General features: G+C 41.1%; 1 protein-coding gene across 1 annotated transcript in view; it reads left to right on the forward strand.

Annotated features, from left to right (window-relative positions):
- Positions 1 to 2,641: 2,641 nt before the first annotated feature.
- Positions 2,642 to 15,434, forward strand: part of LOC110170284 (pro-neuregulin-3, membrane-bound isoform) — a 636,481-nt gene continuing 623,688 nt past the window's right edge. The window contains exon 1 of the mRNA XM_055162470.1: positions 2,642 to 3,362. Within this exon, the coding sequence (XP_055018445.1) occupies positions 2,642 to 3,362 (721 nt within the window). The remainder of the gene's footprint in view (positions 3,363 to 15,434) is intronic.

The following is a 15,434-nucleotide window of genomic DNA, read 5'->3' on the forward strand; positions in this document are numbered from 1 at the left end:
TGACGTTTCCATCGCTCTTATTGCGCGCGTTCTGTTTGGGTTTCTAACAATGAGTGAAATTACCGAAATAAAAAAAAATAAATAAATGGGATGTAGCACAAAATGTGAAAACAGGAAAATACCGCCTTGTAATCCACTTATTTCAGCAAGTAACTGTAATCCAATTACCACTCATTGAAACAGTAACTGTAACGGAATACAGTTACTCATAATTTGTACTCTGATTACATAACGGCGGTACATGTAATCCGTTACTCCCCAACACTGCACACAGGTCTGTACAGCCACTATTATTCTTCATACTTGATTACTGTTCTTTTTGCCTCGCATTATGACAGTAAGTTGTATTTCAGCTCTTGTGACAAAGTCATTTCAAATCAAATCAAATGTATGTGTGTAGCACATTTAAAACAGCCAAAGCTTACCAAAGTGCTGAACAATGAAATATTTTTTTAATGATAAATTGAAAAAAAAACAACAACAAAAAAAAAAACAAAAAAAAAACAAACGTAAATAACAATTCTATCTACATAAACACATTCGCATGCACAGTATTGTTAAGGTGTGTGATTACTGCCTGGTAAATATCCATTCATAAGTGTAATTATACATTATACAATGCATAATGGTATAGTATTTAATAGCTGATGAACAGTTGGATATAATTATTAGCCTTATTTCAAAGACTGCATTTTCATAGTAAAACAGAACACTGACATTTTCTCACTTTTTTATTGTTCATTCATTTTTACAGCTACGTGTTTATATCATCTAAGTGTTGTCTGTCTGAGCTCACTTAAGGACACGGATCTAAACTAGTCCCTTCACACGTGACCCGTCTGCGTTTCACGACCAGGATACAAATGAAAAATAAAATACTCATATCACATCTACTCTCATCCTGACGGAGCAGAGGCAGCGCACAGACTTCCTCGGGCAAACACAATCACCGCACATTCAGTCGGTGTGTGTTTGCTCCGCGTCATGAATGGGGTCTACTTCAAAGTCATCCGTCCGCTCAGGGTTCGCTCTGCACCCGTCTGCGCAGTGATGCCGAGCCGGGGGAGGGCGCTCGGACTGCTGACTGACGCCTCTCACCCCCCCTCTCCGTCTGCCTCTCATTATCCGTACCGTAGCTATTTTTTTCCCCTTAGCTTTCTGTATGCAATCTGCATCTCTGCCCTCCTTCGCTAACGGAGGTGGGCAGAGTTCCCAGCGCTGGTGCATCTAGCAGGTGCAGCCGCTCCCTCTCTCTCTCTCTCTTTTTCTCTTTCTCTCTCGGTTTCTCTCTTTCTCTCTACCCTCGCTTGTCCACCGCGCTCTGTCTGTGCACGCGGTTTTTTCTTTTTTCTTTTTCTATTTTCTCCATCCATTCGTCTCTCGGTAGCAGCGGCTTGAGGGAGGCAGCTGGATGGTGATGGTGCGCGCGCGGGGCCATCGGAAAGGATAGCCGCATCACGGGACGTCGCTCAGCCGATGCACGCACGCACGTCGGGCACTGGGGGTTCGTGCCAGTGTCGCTGCAAGTTTTCGTCCCGACGCGGGTCGCTAATCCATCTCCAAGAAGGGCATCCGTGAATAAAAAGGACGTACAGAGAGCTCCGGCGAGCAGAGCAGCAAGGCAAGTGGAGGGAGGATTGAGAAAGCGGCGCCTGGAAACATCTCAAACTATTGGGTAGCTTACAAACTGACCTCTGTCTTGTTTGCGCTTTGTGTCATTGGGTCCTCGGAAGGCAAATGAATAAGGGGATGTTTGCAGCCGATGGAGGCTCCGTGCAGGCTGGAAGTGCTTGATGCGGTATTAGCGGGCGGTGAGACAGCAGGGCGCTGAGCGGACAGCTCGGGGAAATCTGATCCAGGAGCAGCCGTCGCAGTCGCAGTAGATTTTTCCCCTCCACTGCGTGACAACACCCTTCAGGCTCTTGTTTCTGCCTGTCTACCTTTGTACTTGGACTTTTCACTCGACTCTGTGGAGGACGCGTAAAGTGCTTTTAAATGGGCTGTTGGAAGGCAATGACTATAGTGGATAATCCTCCCAGAGTGTTCGACAGACGCTGAAAACACTCCCTCTGACACGAGCAGGTTTTGGAGAGCAAGAAGACACTGACTTCGCTCTGATAAAAAAAAAAAAAAAAAAAGAAATCGTGTCTGCATTAGGCGTGGAACCAGGACCTAGCCTTCAACTAGAACTTTACAAAAACACTAAGAATCTCTGTGCCATTCAAGTTGTAAATGAAAAGAATATATATTGAGTAAAAAATACATTTATTTTGTGCATCTGTCCATGCACAAATGTAAAGGCTTTCTCCCAGTGCCTCTCCTCTCTCTCTCCTGGCCCTTTTCACCGATAGAGGTACTATTGCTCTTCTCCTTCCATTTTCCTGCTCCTGAACTCTACCGTTTGGATTCTTGTGTAACCCTCCACGCTCACTACTAACTTATATATTCTACAATATCTGTGTGCTTTGGTATAGCTGTGTTTTGATCGTCCTGTACCTGGTTTGTCAGTGTTTGCATGTTTCTCTTGGACTCCTCCTGACTTTGGATTTAATATGTATATTCAAGGATTATAACCCTACGAGGCTATTTATTGCTGTGTTTTGCCACTTACTACTGATGCCAGTCTCTGGATTAACCCACAATGAGCCATAGCGGACGACAGGGCAGGATGAGTGAGGCGGCGGGCTCAGGGGCAGTGATCCTGGAGGAGCCGGAGACCGCTGGAGCCACTTCCGGGCAGAGGAGTGAGAGCCAGAACCAGGCCCGGGTGCCGCTGCGATGCCCCTTCTGGCCACGGCAGCAGACGTGGCTCTGTGTAGTCCCTCTGCTCATCGGCTTCGTGGGCCTGGGGCTCAGTCTGATGCTGCTTAAGTGGATTGTTGTGGGAACTGTGCGGGATTATGTGCCAACAGACCTGGTGGACGCTAACCGGATAGGCCAGGATCCAATCTTTCTCTCCAAGCCCAGTGGAATTCCCAAAAGCGCTGATACTTCTACTACTACTACTACCACCACTATTACTTCTACCACAGCAGAGGGAGGCAATCCCACTGCCAAAACAGTGGGGAGAGGCAGGACTCGCTTTACTGCAACCACCACTGCTGTCAACCACAGGGGGGGAGGAGCGTATGGGAACCAAGTTACCCCAAGGAATCCTGGGAACCATAATGGACGCCATGGTTTTACTACGACCACCGCAGCGCCAAGAAGCACCTACACGATTGGAGCAGGTACGGCCAGCCCATCCCCACTCAACCCCACAGTGCTCCACGACCAAACAGCCATGTGGACCCCGGAACACACCACCACAGCGGCGGCTGCTACCACGACAACCACACGCAGCCATGGACACCATAAAACACGTAAGTCCACCATCTCCAAAGTAGTGCTGGGCTTGGATTTCTGTGCAGTATTTTATTTAGTTTGCAAGTTTTCCAAGCATAAAAATGTTGGCAAGTCTTGTTTTCTATTTAGCTTTATTTTGTACATTTGACACCATGTAGGCCAAGAATTGCAGTGCACTGATCAATAGCATCGACTGCTACAGTAAGGCCATCCGAACTGTTGTGATGTCAATAATGAATTATTCAGCGCTTTGATGGATTCACAGGGCTTTCTTGCTGCATCACAAGTTAAGTTTGGTTCTTGGTGACTTTCAGCTGAGTAGAAAATGGCTGCATGAAGTGTTTTGAGTTAGTATTTGAATGGATAAATGTAGTAAGTATAGATTGTGAATTAAAAAGAAACACAGTGGGGTAGGGCTCTGTTTAATGAGCTTGTGAGCCTTTGTAGTGGGATCACAACAAAGTAGAGGTACAAACAGGAGCTGCATAATTTATTGCAAAATTATTCATTGCTATATTGCTTCTTATTTTGGTCCTACCTTCCTTTCTGGTTGGGTGTCATCTGCTCTTCTTGATGATGTGTTCTTTCTTGGCCAGGGATGTTCAAGAATATGGCATTAAGTATGTAACCAGTTTCCAATTAATGGGTATTTTTATAGCTCAAAAGTACCACTGGCCTAAAACCTTTCAGTTTAGTCCCAGTAGTTTGTATTCGTGGAGATAGATACTGTGAACATTCCAGGCCAAATAATGACATCTTCATTGAGAAAAAGGGAATGTAACTTTACCAGAAAAGGTTACATAGAACACTTTTAACTTTATGATGATTATGATAAATTTGACTTGTGACTATTTCAGGAGAGATAAACAGATGTATACATAGCTCTCTTATAGTACTGTAGTATATGACTTGGGGGGACTTTGTTGAAAATTGAATTAGCAAAATTGGGGAAAATAATCAAAATTGGCCCCTAGGTATCAGTCCAAAAATATTGCTTTAGCTTAAAGGCCAATGGTAATGGTAATGGTCTGCATTGTAAACAATTACCATCGGCCAGGAAACAACCTGTATCAATCTCTTTTAGATCTGCATTTTGAATGAAACTGTGGTTTACATCATAATTATAAAATATATAAATGTAAACGTTTCTGCAATACAGTGATCAAAAGCAGGTACAGACCAAGGTTTAATGATTGGATAGATCCTGGTAATGTCCATAGAATGCTGCTGGAGCAGTTGTATTGATTTTCTTGTGAGGACACACTTAGTGCACTTCTAATGACACGTGTTTGTGTTGATGCTGTGTTTTTGGTGTTGACATTCTCTCATGTCTTATGTCATTCCAGCCACCCCCCGTGCAGACGTGTGCGTGTCACACCGACACATAATAATGTGTGGCTTTGCTGGATGACTAATGCAAATGGCTCTGCTGCTTTCGGGATTAGATATGTCATGAAAAAGTCTCAAATGAAAGGACAATTTTCTCAAACACTCAGTTATAATGATGATGGAGGAACAGTTGGCATACGAGCAGAGTACTAAGATTATAAATGTACAATAAACAGACTTGACAAAATTGAAAAGCCTTTTGCCAACAGTAGGAATTATGCAACACAGCAGTCTTAAGAGCTTGGCCTAGGATGATTTGAGATGGAGTTATAGAATCGCTGCTACATTTGTGTTTTTTGTCTTTTATCTTACACGCACAGTGGTTTACTGCTCCACAAATCACTACATTGGGAAGTGACGTCTGCTAACTGCAAGTTGTTACTGTGGTGATAGCTAGTGGTGATTGTTAGTGGCAAATGTGAGTCCAAAAATGCTTTGCAGATGGGCTACATCTACACAGCATGGTTGTTACTGACAATTTACTGTTTCTTTCCATAGTCATTTTTGGCCATTTTAATGCATATTAGGTAAATTTGCTGCTTTCTGGCCAAAAACTGGGACATTTCCAGATTGTTAGATTGTTAACCTTGCTTCTGTTTTGTCTGAATCCCATTGTAAATCATCAGTGTAAATTATTGTGTGTCTTGTACGGTTGTCAAAGTATTTGAAATTGGAAATTAAACAATACTAAAATTTATCCTGAAACTAATTCTAATTTGAGCAAACATGAATACTAAATAAAGTCACATTTGGAATGATCTTCAGCTGTATCAGAAACAATTAATAAGATCACATAGACCTACCTGGACAACTGAAGGATTACACAGACATAAGGCTACATGGTAATATAAAGGAAGTAGTACAATTTAATGTTGAAAATCATATTCTGTTGTCTAAAGAATTAACATTTTTATCATCATCGTCATCAAATTTGAAATATTAGTATTATGACACCACTGTTATCTTGAAATGTGTTCCATAAATTCAGTTCGTAGAATTGCTTAGTCCAATCTAATGGTTCATAGACGAGGCTCTTGTAGCTCACTGGCTCTGTGGCTGTGTCCTTGAGAGGTGCTATGCTATGCTCACATATATTGATTTGTGTAAGCGTCTCTCTGAAGCCCTTTGTCTCTGGCTGTCCTGCCGCCTCCGCTGCTTCCTTCATGTTAAAGCTTGTGATGTGAAAATGGTGTCTGCTTTCAGCACACTTCCCCTATGCTCTGATCGTTTGCGCTGGGTTGGAGTGGGCTAGAGTGAGCCTCATCAGTGAGACTGAGTTGTGTGCCTGATCACCCCGGCCTCAGGCTCTGCTCCTGTCAGTCCCTGTCAGAATCTTGGATGAGAGGCAGCCTGCACAGGTGACGTGGAACACAGCTGGCAGGTCACAGCTAATCTCCAAGTGTGGAATAATCTATCTCACATTTACGGTCCTAATCGCGTGATATCTGTACGCATAATTGCATGATTAAATGCTGTAATGAACTGTATGCTAATTGTTTTCACTGATATGGCCCTGCAGTGCATGGTATACTTCCACTCCTTTCTTTAGTCATGTAGCATCAAAGCATTTCAATGGTTCACTTATTTATATGTTTTATTAAATTAAAGTTTCATACGTGTTCAAGATTGTTGGTCCCCCTCTGGTAATGAAAGAACAATCAACAATTTTCACTGAAACATCTAGAGCAGTTTGCTCATGAGAAATGGGTCAAAATACCTGTTGACCAGTGCAGAAGTCTCATTGACAGTTACAGACATAGTTTGTTTGCAGAGTTTGCCTCTAAAGGTTGTGCAACAGAATATTAAGTTAAGGTACCATCATTTTTGTCCAGGCCAGTTTCACTATTTTGTTTTTTCTAATGATTCTGTTGAACCACAGGTGAAAAACAATGTTTGATTCATGTAGGACCATTTTCAGTAAATTTAGTTATTTCAGTGTTTATTGTTGATTTTTTTTTTTTTTTCTCTTTGCCAGTGGGGTTATTCTATAACTATTTTGAACACGTCTGTATTTAAGTATCAGACAAGTGACAGATACTAATTGATACTATGACAAAAATTGAGACTCAATGGTAATTTGAATAAGTATTAATACTAATAAAAGTCAAATTCACAGGACAGAAATCAAAACCACATAGATTAGTATACATGGACCACTATAGAGCCTCCCCTGGACCACCACAGCAAGTCCAGGGATTCAAGAGTATGTTTTTTTTTATCATCGTGATATCGAAATCCGTATTGAGTTTATTCTTTAGTATCGATGTCGAAATATTAGTTTTGTGACAACACTAATAACAAGCTAGTATACAGTGTTGAGGCAGAAGTTGTCTCCCCAGTAGTTGAATATACAACAGTTTATTTTATTTTAATTTATTTTTTCTTTCTTTTTGAAAAAGCAATTTCTTTGACAAAGCTGTCAAAAATCTATGAAAAAAATTTAACAGATCAGAACACAGATCTGAAAACCATTTGGGTAGAACAAAAGGTCACCAAAATGACATCTGCAATGACTCAATTTATGATTTCATCTACAAAGGTTTACTTCTCTGCTAAATTGTGTTTTGGAGCTTGTATTTTGTCGAATCTCCATCAAAAACATACTTTGAATTGTGATTTGTTTCATTCTCATGTTAAATATGAAGAACTGCCTAAAAAGTACCTTGCCCTCTGTATCAGCAGATCTGCAGCAGGTCTGTAACAGCACTAAGTACTCTAAACACTTGAACGAGATGACAAACAAGTAAAACATTGGGTTCCACTTTGTGACATCATTGGCTGGTAATCCAGGAGATGTTTCTGTGTCTTTCAATACACTTTCACCAAACTCATTTTGATCAGCATAAGCCATAAAAATAAAATACAAATAAATTACTAGCTAACTAGAGAATTCAAAATTAGCTTTACCAAATTTTAATTTGGGTACTCATGATATTCAGATTTCAATTTCAATTTTGATACTAAGGAACAGACTAATTCCGATAATGCAATGAATTGAAAACATTCTTTCTTTAGTCATTGTGATATTTCAACACTGAATCGTGGTACTTTCTTTTATATTCCCATGTGGCCTTATATCTGTGTAGACTGGTCTCTTATACTTGTTCTACAACTATAAGCACAAGTTCAGTTCTGGAGCTTTCTAAAGCTGTTCAGGAAAGGTTCATGTCTGTCTTGTGAACATTACTTTTTTCCATTATCAATCATCCTCAAATGAGTCTAGTTTTTTTTTTTTTTTCTAGTTTTAGTATTGTTTTGTATCAGATTTTTGATAGTTTGGATAACCCCATTTTTTATATACATTATTTTAAATTATGCAACAACAGCCCTAGGTGTTCCAAAGTGTTAAAAAAGAATGAATAATGCATATAAGACAAGAATTAGATTTAAACATTAACATCTCTAACTATGCAAAGGCTTCTTCTTTCTTGGACCATGATGCATCGTATTTGTTTTTTAAGATGTCTTCCCAACGGCTACACATTCATCATACCCAACCATTCTATTCTACCTGGCCGCATTAGCATATGTTTGCTAATCTCCCCGCATCCCCGGGAGACGCAGAATGCCCCTCTGATAATTGGAAACATAGAGTGAATTTGTAGCTTTTTTATCTGCCCCAAAAATACGTCCACCATTTATCATTGTCCATCCATTTATTAATTAGTCTTTGGGAGGAGGAGAATGCCATTTCTCTGCTGTGAGTGCTTCTGAAAACTCTTCGCCCAGGTGATAGATACCCCGTGGAAAATGTCAGTCGTCTGTCAGTTGGAGTCATGGTGGCTGGTTCAATATTCCTGCACAGTCCCCCCCCCCCCACCCCCACCCCTTCTCTTGTCGACTCCCACCCACTCACTGCTTTGATTTGAAAAGGCCATCATTTCCGGATTACCATCCATTATGCATAGACGCGTTATGTGGTATTTCAGAATTGGCTGTGCTGGCTGCAGCTCAAACGCTAATAGAGGAATGTTAATTGGAGTTGAGCAGGGCATCTGTGGTGCTTTTATGGTACTGGACGTATCTTTGCGGGTCACCAAATGAAGATGGACATTGATTATAGCTTGCGCACTGGGCATGGCTGTACTCCAGTGCAAAATGGCATGTTGTATTAGCTTGTTAGGTTTGCTGTAACAAGAGAGCAGATGACAGATTTAAAGGCCCTAAAATAAATAAAATAAAATGACTTTGTGTTTGAACTGATATAATATTATAACATAGAATAATAGAAATAGAAATAATAAAACAGTGATTTGTGCATGTTTGAGTAATCTTTATTCTCCTGTATTCAAGAGATCATTGCTCTGATCTACCCCCATTTTCTCCACCATCTGATGATGTGATGTACACACTGAACTCTCCATTTGTATTGTTTTAATTGTATTAATTAATATGATACATGTAGGATTCAGCTTTACTTACAGTCATTTTGGGAAATCAGCTGCATGCTAGTGTGATGTGCAGCTGCAGGACGGGTCAGCAGCAGGTGGTGTTTGTGATGATGTGTGAGGCCAGTGCGTCTGTTCATTCAAAGATTATTAATTCAAGGATTTTTACTGTAATGTGGAGCAAAATGTCAGTTCTGTGGTGAGAGAGGTAGCCTTGCATTTAAAAGAGTAGTAACACAGTTTGAGAATTCACCACACTTCTCTTCCCTGTGAGCATACTGCTGTTGTACCCTTGAGCAACTCACTCGACCCACCTTGCCTCCAGTGTCTGTATAAGAGGCGAATGTGTGGGCATTGTGGGGAACTGAAACCTGGTCCTCATGAGCTAAACCTTTTAATATAAACTGATTAATTTGGGTTACGGTTTTGGTAAAGGTTAGGCCAGTAGTAATTCTGGTTGAGATTAGATTCAGCCTACAGGAAATAAATCAAGTCAGTATAATGTCACCTCAGTGCTTCTATATGTGTGTTCTTGATGTAGTGATTTGAATGAGCAGGAAATATATACGCTGTATACATTTATACACTTGACAGTTTTACAATTTCAATGTTTCATTGCTTATCTGCTACTGAATGTTTTGGTAACAAATGTCAAATTGCAGCGCTTCTGACAAGCATTGTGATTGTGGTTTATGCTTCAATAATATGATTTAGTTCAGAGTTCACATTTTAAACATGTCCAGAAGAATTGATAAAACGACTGAAATCTGTACTCAAACTAATACAAGAATCACATTTCAGAACATGATTGTACAGATGTAAACTACATGGTTAGCAGGTTTAATGTAGAATAAGACTGGATATTGGGTTGTTTGTGGAGGAAATTATGGTACTGCCAAAATTGCAGTCTTTGTGTGATTTGTGTCCATTCAACTTGTGATTTGGCTTCTTGATTGTGATTAATGTTGCAGATTGAGGAGCTCCCTCGGTAACAGTAATGTGCACATTTTGGTTACTTGAAATGTTGTTATGAATGACTAATCTAAAATACACAGAATGATTCTGTTGACTCAGTTACTTTACATTTACACTTACTTAAGATATTGTACTTTTCGGGTTTATGTTGACAATGTGCAATGATTTAAAGGGATAGTTGGGGATTTTTGACATAAATCTGTATGTCACCCCCGTGAGCAGTGTCGTGCATCAACACTGACTTACCCCCGACAGCATCCGGTAAGCCGAGATACTGTCCGTTTTCGGTGCTGATGAAAGTAGTCCGGCAAGTTGGCTGGGGACTGTGTAATAAAGTGTTTTTCTTCTCAAAACAATCAGTGTTCAAAAGAGTGATACATTTGCATCACAAAACCATCGTCGCCAAAAAAGTTAGACTCATTTTTGCTTGGCACTATTTTCTTTCCGTTCGTATCACTGCGCACTGCTGCCAGGCCAACTTGCCGGACTACTTTCGTCAGCACTGAAAACGGCCAGTATCTCGGCTCACCGGATGCTGTTGGGGGTAAGTCAGTGTGGATGCATGACACTGCTCACGGGGATGACATACACATTTATGTCAAAAAACCCAAACTATCCCTTTAAACATTTCTGATGATTTGCACGTTTCTTGCTCCACTCCTTCAGATATTCAATTCAATTCAGTTGCTTTATTGTCATTGTCATATGAAATGACGATGTTCGAGCATCACAACAAACTGTATAGTCTGGTCCAGTTGGAGGAGCTCTAAGCTGCTACGTCTATGCACACTGCCATCTTACTCCACTCTGGTGTTTCTTTTGGTGATGAAATGGTCCATTCCCTCAAACTGTTTCATCTGGAAGAACCTCTGCCACATTTGTTGTCACATATGGTGTAAAAACCCTGTAGCATCTCATATGTCCATAGCTAGCTACTTAGTTAGCATCTTGCACAGTCTCCACAGATATGAGAAAAACAAACAGTTCATTTCACACAATCTAACAGTCCCTTGTGTTCATTTCCTCAGAGTTTTACTTCTGAAGATCTTCTGACACATTTGCTGCCACATATGGTGTAAAAAACTAGTAGCATCTCAAATGTCCATAGCTCCTTCACTAGCTCCCTACATAGCCTCTTGTGTGGTTTCCATGGATACGGGAAAAACAAACGTGTGAACTGACCATTCTGCACTTCATAGCTGGACATGACTGGATGTCAAAAACCTGAGCCCCCCCAAAAAAAGTCTCCAAATCTGCTCAGTGTGTCAGACAGTTAGCCACAAGAGCAGCCTCTGTCTCTCTCTCTCTCTCTCCCCCTCTCTCTCGCTCTTCTCTCTCTTCTCTCTCTCTCGCTCTTCTCTCTCTCTCTCTCTCTCTCTCTCTCTCTCTCTCTCTCTCTCTCTCTCTCTCTCTCTCTCTCTCTCTCTCTCTCTCTCTCTCTCTCTCTCTCTTCTCTCTCTCTCGCTCTTCTCTCTCTCTTCTCTCTCTCTTCTCTCTCTCTCTCTCTCTCTCTCTCTCTCGCTCTTCTCTCTCTCTCTCTCTCTCTCTCTCTCTCTCTCTCTCTCTCTCTCTCTCTCTCTCTCTCTCTCTCTCTCTCTCTCTTCTCTCTCTCTCTCTTCTCTCTCTCTCTCTCTCTCTTCTCTCTCTCTCTCTCTCTCTCTCTCTCTCTCTCTCTCTCTCTCTCTCTCTCTCTCTCTCTCCTCTCTCTCTCTCTCTCTCTCTTCTCTCTCTCTCTCTCTCTCTCTCTCTCTCTCTCTCTCTCTCTCTCTCTCTCTCTCGTCTCTCTCTCTCTCTCTCTCTCTCTCTCTCTCTTCTCTCTCTTCTCTTCTCTCTCTCGCTCTCTCTCTCTCTCTCTCTCTCGCTCTCTCTCTCTCTCTCTCTCTCTCTCTCTCTCTCTCTCTCTCTCTCTCTCTCTCTCTCTCTCTCTCTCTCTTCTCTCTCTCTCTCTCTCTCTCTCTCTCTCTCTCTCTCTCTTCTCTCTCTCTCTCTTCTCTCTCTCTCTCGCTCTTCTCTCTCTCTTCTCTCTCTCGCTCTTCTCTCTCTCTTCTCTCTCACTCTTCTCTCTCGCTCTCTTCTCCCTCTCTTCTCTATCTCTCTTCTCTCTCTCTCTCTCTCTTCTCTCTCTTGCTCTTCTCTCGCTCTTCTCTCTCTCACTCTCTTCTCTCTCTCTTCTCTCTCTCTTCTCTCTCTCTCTCTCTCTCTCTCTCTCTCTCTCTCTCTCTCTCTCTCTCTCTTCTCTCTTCTCTTCTCTCTCTCTCTCTCTCTCTTCTCTCTCTCTCTCTCTCTCTCTCTCTCTCTCTCTCTCTCTCTCTCTCTCTCTCTCTTCTCTCTCTTCTCTCTCTCTCTCTCTCTCTCTCTCTCTCTCTCTCTCTCTCTCTCTCTCTCTTCTCTCTCTCTCTCTCTCTCTCTCTCTCTCTCTCTCTCTCTCTCTCTCTCTCTCTCTCTTCTCTCTCTCTCTTCTCTTTCTCTTCTCTCTCTCTTCTCTCTCTCTCTCTATTCTCTATTCTCTCTCACTTCTCTCTTTTTTTACTCTTACTCGAGTTATTTTTTGGACCTCTGCTTTGTACTTTTACTTGAGTAATATTATTCTGAAATAATATTATTTTTACTAGAGTACATTTTTTGGTTACTCTACCTCCTCTGACAGCATCCACATGGTTTTGATCTATTGCTCATCTTCAATGTCTTGTTCATGACATGGCACATCTTGTAACTGTTTAATTAGCCTTACATAAAGACGCGTAAATTACAAATCTCATAGCCTTCATTTTAATGGGATTTTCTCCCTGTCTTTGCCTCATTGAATTATGAGCTGAAGTGCAGACCCAGTTGGCTGATTTCTGATAGCCATTGACCTAGTTTCGTGTCAGCCTACCCTTGCAATCCTTCTGAAAATGAAGAATTGTCACCTCATAATTCATACCGTTGAAAGCAATATGAATTTAATAACGTTTGCCAGCATTTGTTTTTAATTTGTAATCCCTGGATGGATATTAGTCAGTTTGAAAGGAGTGTAAAATCAAACAGTTATTATTGGATGTGAAGGCGCCAGGCAAAAATAAGTGAGTGAATTATCAATGCAGTTAAAACAGGCTTCATGACTCAATAGAGAAATGAGTAATGGCGGCAATGCTTTATCGCATCCGGAGCCAGCTTTTCAGGAATAACACTTTCCATAGCCAGAATTCCACAGACAACAGACGGAAGCAGACATTAAAGGGCCCATATCACATTATTTTCTGATCTATGTTACAAGGTTGTTTCTTCATCACAAACATACCAGGAGTTGTGCTTTGTTTCTTTCAAACATGTTTAACACACAAACCCTGCAAATTTAGGCTGAGTCCTTTGCTCAAATGGAAAACACTCTGCTCCACCTTGTGATGTCATGTGGTAATACACACAAAGTTCTTCAGTGTGTTTTTAAACTCCATACACTTTCACCAGAATTATTTTGATGATTTCAGTCCTGAAATTGCCAATCTCTTCTGAACCAAATGGAAAAGAGGCTGTTATTTTTTTTATATTTTTTTGTCTACCACACATGACCTCACAAAGTTGAACAAAACAACAAAACATTTTGAGCTTGTGAGCTGTAGACTGCCAGGACTAATCCAGGTTTATTTAAACATGTGTGACTGAAACTAAACACAGCTGTGGTATGTCTTTGGTGAGGTGACAACATAAGATGGATATAACATGTTTTAACTCACAAGAGTCAATTTTGTCTCATATAGGAACTCTAAGGCTACGTTCAGACTGCAGCCTGAAGTGACCCAAATCTGATTTTTTTACCTCTATGTGACCTGTGTCCAATCTTTTAATGACAGTCTGAACCACACAGATCTGATTTTTCAAATGTGACCCAGGACACTTGGATATGTGCTCCTGAAACTGATACATATCTGATCTTTTGACATGCGACTTCAGTCTGAACGGTCAAAGCGCATTCATCCACCTACACTTTATCAACAAGACACAAACGTCACTATTCTGCGCTGAAGTAGGCGAAAATTGTTAATGAACTCTGTGTCACTGAAGCACATCTCTATCCCACCACTCTTGGCTACGTCTCCACATCCACACTTTCCTTTCAACGGACTGTCCCACAAAACACCATGGCCAAAAACCTCGTCCTTCTCCTTCTCAATCTCCTCCTTAAAACAAGTAAGTTGTTCATGTTCTGGCTCCGGTACAAGAGGAACTTTAAAATCTCCAGGTGCTCAATGCTGCGTCCATGTTTGGACAACTTAAACACAGAGCACGCTCGCTGCGGTTGACGTCGTCGTGTCTCCAGTGCACGTGTGGGACACTTTCGGGCCGTTTAACTTTCACACTGGAGTCACATACAAGTCACATTTAATTGGAAATTTGAACGACCTCGCAAAAACATCGGATTTCACAAAAAAATCAGAATTGAGCGTTAAGCCCTGCAGTCTGAACGTAGACTAAATGAGGAGTTCCAAGGTGGAAGCAGGTGCCAGCAGTGGACCTCTGACCTGTAGGTGGGAGGAGGGATACCTGATCGATTCATGTTCATGTTGTGTCCTTAGGCAAGACACTGTGTGTGAGTAGGCCTGTTACGATAATGACTATATCAACTTATCATTCAGGATATGAAAGATGGAACAATACATTTTGGTGCTCAATATTATTGTGCATACAGTTTATTTGCAATAATGGGGAAATTGTTGTTATTTGTGGTAATGTAAAAAAGTAGAAGAAAAAAAAGGAATGTAGTGAATGAATAATGACTACAGTGGAGCACTTTGACAGGCCTCTACAGCGCAGTACAAGTGTGTGGCACTGTTATTATTATTAATATAGTATAATTATCAGTATAATTAATATCCAGGTACTAATTAATACTGATACTAGTAACTCCTTTGAATAAGTATGGGTGGATTGAAAAATGGCCATTTCCTGTATGGTATTTACAATGGTCTTGGTCTTTATCAGATCTAGTAGTGGGCCAGATGTTACTGTTAAATAAATACCTCTCACACTTCATGTGGAAAATTACACAATTAGAAAAGTCTAATCAAAGACTGAGACATTTAATTCTGCTTTATCTGTACCACAGCAGAACAGAAACACTCCATAGGACTAAACTAGGACCAAACCAGGACCAAACCAGGACTACACCAGTTCTACTTCTGAACCACTTAGTGTACCATGCTTGCTGTAAACATTTAAAAGTAGACGGTTTGCTTGTATGAGTATAAGGGACTCTAGTTGTTGTAAATATAGGATAACTCCATTTCTTCTTGTGCTCAGCGTTGCTTGACAGTTACAAAAATAATTTCACCCTGGGGACAAAGAAAGTACACGATTCGG

The sequence above is a fragment of the Boleophthalmus pectinirostris genome, unplaced genomic scaffold, assembly GCF_026225935.1.
Source record: "Boleophthalmus pectinirostris isolate CB_2022bp ecotype Guang Dong unplaced genomic scaffold, ASM2622593v1 HiC_scaffold_5, whole genome shotgun sequence".
In the NCBI taxonomy this organism is placed as follows: Eukaryota; Metazoa; Chordata; class Actinopteri; order Gobiiformes; family Gobiidae; genus Boleophthalmus; species Boleophthalmus pectinirostris.